This window comes from Gaeumannomyces tritici (genome assembly GCF_000145635.1).
Source record: "Gaeumannomyces tritici R3-111a-1 unplaced genomic scaffold supercont2.2, whole genome shotgun sequence".
Taxonomy (NCBI): Eukaryota; Fungi; Ascomycota; class Sordariomycetes; order Magnaporthales; family Magnaporthaceae; genus Gaeumannomyces; species Gaeumannomyces tritici.
In genome coordinates, this window is record NW_008804546.1 from 4,376,913 (window position 1) to 4,382,214 (window position 5,302).

A 5,302-nucleotide genomic window follows, 5' to 3' on the forward strand; every position below is an offset into this window, starting at 1 on the left:
AGGGCGTGTTCAGCTGCTACCAAATTAAGGCCTAGCTTACGTATTTTTCAAAATCAATCACAGGTCTAGTGCTGTAAAAATATGTTTATTTATGAATCTTTATGCGTTGCTATTGGTCGTGGCATCTCCGGCCCCTGCTTCGCCTCGGGAGCGACCTGCCCCACGGCGAAAACTTTTGCCTGACACCTCCGTAGAAGAAGTAAGCCCCCAGGATGAACCCGAGCGGCTCGCCCCAGAGATGGAGGAAGGGCTTTATTTTTTTATTTTTGTTTTTTTTGGTTTTTTTTAAGCCAGTCGCCCTTTCCTGCCGACCGCCTGGGCGGAGGGCAATCTGCGCATCATCAACCCCGCTCTGTGTCTCTCGTTGCCACCACCTGGGCACAAAGGTGGCACTGCGTGGTTTGAGCGGAGTCCTAGTTTGTACTCCGCCTCAAAACATCAACCTGTTGGAGCCCGTTGGCGGAGGCGCAACAACAAACCTCCACCCATGTCACCCGCGCCAACGCCAAGAGAACATGGACGGCGCAGGCTCACTGGACGGGCCGCCACCGTAGGCCGCGCCCTCAAACGCGGAGGCCCAGGCCGACTCCCCTTCCCCTGCCCTGCCCGCGTCCAAAAAAGAACGGGAAAAGAGAAAACGATTGGATGTCGAATCCACCGTTCGGGACGGACAAAAAGCCAACCGCGGCCAGCCAGTCAAACTTTTGTGCCCATCTTTTGCTTTCCATTGGTTCCCGTCCAGTCAAAAGTGTTGCGGGAACAGGCATGGCTGAGCAACCAACACAGACGCAATTGCCCTCCCAACCGATGACGAAATCTCCAGGCAAACAAAGGTCTAGCGTCCCAAAAAGATTTAGGGAAGGACAAAACAAAACAAAAACAAAACAAACTATCAGATCAGCCTGTTTCGACCACAAATCAAAAACGCTCCCAGCCCGTCGCGAACCATCATCCACTTCATGCCCGTTACAACCATTTTAGGCTTAGTGCTTGCTTGTGCTTTCTTACCTCCCATTCTCGTCTCTGGGCCTTTAAGTTTTCTCGTAGCTCGGCCCGGCCCAGCTCTCTGTGGCAGGCCGGTGCCTACAGGAAGGGAACTAACCCATAACTCTCGCTGGCACCTCCTCCGTTCCGCATGTACGGCTGTAGTGCTTAGCCGTCCCCTGAGGGAAATGGGGGAGGCGCATAAGGCTCAGTATGTGTGAGACTTATCGGCACAACAAATGGATCGTGCCTTTGTCACCCATTCGTCCGAGTCCGAGACCCGGCCCGAGGTGGCGGCCGTTGGTACCTGTTGCGTGTCTTTAGATCATTCATCTCCATCCGATACAAGCGGCATGTTCGTTCGGGTGTGCCCGCCTACTTACTGTCCGGTGATGGCTGCGGCCTTCCTCATTACCACATCCAGCGGCGAGGCATTCGAGCTTCCCCATCGCCCTTGGAACCAATGGTCAGAGTTCCCTATCGCAATCACCTGGGGGCTAGCCGGTTTAGTGGGCGCCGTGATCCCGGTCATTTCCCATCGGCTGGGCACGTAATAGGCCGAATTCAAGGAATAATGTTTTCGGAATACCTGGGGGTTCCACCTTCTTAACCCGTTACAAAACCCCTATTATCCATTAAACCTCCATTCTGCTTTTTTGTATTTATAAAAAGGTACCAATTTCGAACAAATTTATCCTATTTAATAAAAAGGCTATTAAAATATAAAAACTATTTTGGAATAGCTAAATTTAAAAAAACAAATATAATTTTTTATTTATTTTCTTTTTATTTTCTTTTTATTTTCTATTTTATTGTTATTTTTTATTTTGTTTTATTTTATTTTTTATGTAATTTATTAAAAAAATTAATATACTTTTTTATTTATTTTAACGCGTTTATTTTAAAGCTATTTTTTTATTGTATTTTTTGCTTTTTATTGCGTGCATTAAATTTGCTTGAAATTGGTGGTTTTTTATTAAAAAAAAAAAGCGTAATGGAGGTTTTGTAACCCCTTCCTTAGGAGGGGATTAAGAAGGTGATGGTTCCCGTGGTAGTGTCAAGGGTTAATCGGTGCAAAGGCGGGTGGTTACCGGGTCACGGGCCGGATGCGGTGTTTCCTTTGTCAAGCCTCCGTAAATCTCTTACCAAAAGTGCTATCGCTAACAAAAATTGTTCCTTCTTTAACTTCCCCCTCCCTCGTGCCCTTTCGGGCACCCGGGGTCGGTTTTTTAAATCCTTCGCGTTCCAAACGCTTTCGTGCAATTTAAACTTTACTTTATTTTTTAACTTCGCTATTATGCTTTGGCCGCGATACCGGTAATTTGCCGGCATATTTTTGGGGGGTTCGTGCTTGGCTGGCTGCCAGCGCTTCCTTTTTCTTTTTTTGCCGGGCGGTTTTGCCCGTGCATTTAACGCTTTTCGCTTTTTGCCGGGCGGTTTCGCCCGTACTTTTAACATATTGCCCTTTCCCGATACGGCCTGTCCCAAGCCGTTTGTGCCGCGCGTGCAACCCCGTAAGTAACCGGTAGCTTACGGTATTTCGCTAAACCGCTTTAATGCCCGGCAACGCTTGGGGAAACCGGTTATAAAGCTTTGTAGCATTCGGAAAAATGGGTCCGTACCGGCATATAAAAAGCTTTTTTTCCCGCTCGAAGCTACGAACCCTTTTTTTTCCTTTTTGTACATTTAATAACCATTTTAACAATTTTAACGATTGTAACCGTAAGTAATCGGTATTTGGCCGTTCCTTTTAAACATTTAAATTTAACCGGTAGCTACAAATGTTATTTTTCGTACCTAATTACGTAAAAAAGGTAATATTTTTTTAAATATCCGCTTTGGGTTTTTCGGTTCCAACCGGCCCGCTGGCCTTTTTTAGCAACCCCCCGGTATTTTTCCCAATTATTATAATTTAATCGGATTCGGATTCGGTTTTGCTAAAATTTTTAATTTTTTAAATCTTTAACGATCGCTTTACCGGTAACCCTTCGATAAACTTTTTAAATATCGCGGGTCCATTGGGCCTTTTTACGCTTGCAGCTTTTTAAGATTCCCGCAAACGTTTTACCGGTAACCCCCCGGCGGGCTTTAACCGCCGCGGCAAAAAAACCTCCGCCGAAAAAAAGCGTAAAACGCGCAACGAACGCCGCCGCAACGCTTTTAATTCCAATAAACCTGCCCCCGAAACGGACATTACCTTTTTTTCGCTTTATATAAATATCCGCAACGCGTTTCCGTCGCAAAAAGTTATCGATTTCCAATAAAGCAATAATTGGAATTTTATTTATTTGCCCTTTTTTAAAAATAATTATACGAAACGTACGGTATTTTATAGCCGCTATTTTGGTTGTTAAGCATATTAAAACTATACCGTTAACCCCCGTATACCGATATACTCCGATAATTGTATAAGGTCCTTTAAATATATTTATTGCAAGGACGTAATTGGCAACAAAGCTTGCGTTAAACTTCCCGAATGGTTTTAAAAAATGGCCCAAAACCTTTACAAAATTTTAAATACCGTTTACAAGCAATTGCCTAAAACGATACCAAAATTTTTCGAAAAGCTTATTAAAATTTAATTTTGCGCTTGCAAAGCTATTTAAAAAGCCAAATCCTTTTATACCATATCGGCCGAACAATTTGCGCGCTATAAACGTTAAACCGTTATTTAAAAACGCATTTAGCGCAAAATTATTAACGTTGCGACATTAAAAACTACCCAAAACATTTTTTAATAGCTTTACGCTATTGCCGTTTAAACGAAAAGGTAAGTTTAAGCTTTAGCTAATATCGGTAATTTTTTTAACGAAATAAAAGCGTTTTTTAAACGTTTCGAAAAAAATGTAATTGCTTTTTTTGGTGGCATTGCCGCTAGCTTTGTTATAATTGCGGCGCATTTAAATACCCAAGCTTACAATCGCGCGGCTTCCCGTAAAGGTGCGGCGTTCGTATTAGCGCCGGAAAGTGCCGCTTTCGGCGCCAACAATTTTAGCGGCAACGATTGTAACGCTAACGAAAAAAACGTAATTTCCAAAAGTTTTGGTTCTTTTAAATACGGCATTTAATCGATTTTTTTTACATATTTTCCTAATTAATTATTGGTATTCCTTTTTCGAAAAATGGTTAATTTTAAATTTTTTTTATTAATTTGTTATAATTAAAATTACAATTTCCTTTTGTTATATTGCTTTTGTAACATTGCGAAATTCCAATATTTTTAATTACCAGCTAAATTTTAATGCCCCAATAAATAATTTTAAAATGCTTTTTTTTCGCCCCCCAATAAATTTAAATACCGCTAACATGCATTTGCCGTTATTTAAACGCTTAAGCCCGTCCGCCGTACCATTTGGAGGTTTTCCCACCTTTTTTTCGGGCAAGCAATAATATTTTTTACCATAACGTACGTTTAAAGTGCGGTAATTGCTTTAGCGTATCGCGCTAAGCATGCCTTTTACGGGTTTTTTAAAATGTGCTACACTTTGCATATCCTTTGGAATTTAAATATATCGCATTATTAATTTAAAGCGTTCCCCGTATTATACCGTTTTTATTTAACTTTTTGTTTATAAAGTACAATATTTTACGGTTATTACAAACCGCTTACGGGTTTCCTTACGTTCTTTCCCGGTAACCAGCCGGTTTGGCACGTTAAAACATTTTTTTAAGCCATTTTTTTAGCCCTTATTACTTTTTTCCTGTAATACCCCCGTCCTTTCCGGGTATTTACCCGCTAAGGTCCGGTATTTTCCTTATCCTATAAGCTCGCTTCCAATAAGTTTGCTTTATACGCTTAAACAATTTTTTTCGTAATATCCCTTTTTAAAATTTACAAATTTTTTAATTCGTTGTAACCTATCCATTTAACCAGGTATTTTCGTTTTCGCAAAAGCCCTTTATATCCCAACAAAGCCTTTACCTTAAAACGATCCTTTTTTTTTCCTTCGATTTTTGGTTTTTTATTTTTTGGTTTTTTGCCGGGCCTTTTTTTAAACGCCCGCAACAAATTTGCCGGGAATACGTTATATATCCGGTAATTTACCGGAAGCTTTAACCGGAACGCTAAACCGGTTAACCCAACCATTTTTAAAATTTAAAAAGGTCCTAACCATTTATCCAATAGCTTTTTTAACGGCCTTTTTATTTTAATATTTGCCGTATTTAGCAATACCCAATTGCTTACCCCGAAAAGCACCGGGGTCCTGCCTTTATTATAGTACTTTTTGTACATATTATTCGCTTTTTTTAGCAATTTTTTGGCTTATTTCCTAATTGCCTCCAAAGCCCCCGCCCTAATTTTAACCGTTGCCGAAGG

The 5,302-nt window shown here is 41.2% G+C and overlaps 2 protein-coding genes across 2 annotated transcripts; both read right to left on the minus strand.

Annotated features, from left to right (window-relative positions):
* Positions 1-1,646: 1,646 nt before the first annotated feature.
* Positions 1,647-4,048, minus strand: GGTG_04022 (hypothetical protein; the record flags this gene model as incomplete). Its single annotated transcript, XM_009221811.1, has 8 exons — positions 1,647-1,727; positions 2,131-2,463; positions 2,648-2,731; positions 2,790-2,921; positions 3,177-3,400; positions 3,506-3,634; positions 3,707-3,732; positions 3,903-4,048. The coding sequence occupies 8 exons, from the start codon at positions 4,046-4,048 to the stop codon at positions 1,647-1,649; spliced, it is 1,155 nt and encodes a 384-aa protein (XP_009220075.1).
* Positions 4,049-4,208: 160 nt separating this feature from the next.
* GGTG_04023 (hypothetical protein) lies at positions 4,209-5,071 on the minus strand (the record flags this gene model as incomplete). The annotated part of the gene is made up of 2 exons (XM_009221812.1): positions 4,209-4,352; positions 4,907-5,071. 2 exons carry the CDS (start codon positions 5,069-5,071, stop codon positions 4,209-4,211), a joined length of 309 nt encoding a protein of 102 aa, XP_009220076.1.
* Between the last annotated feature and the right edge of the window lie 231 nt (positions 5,072-5,302).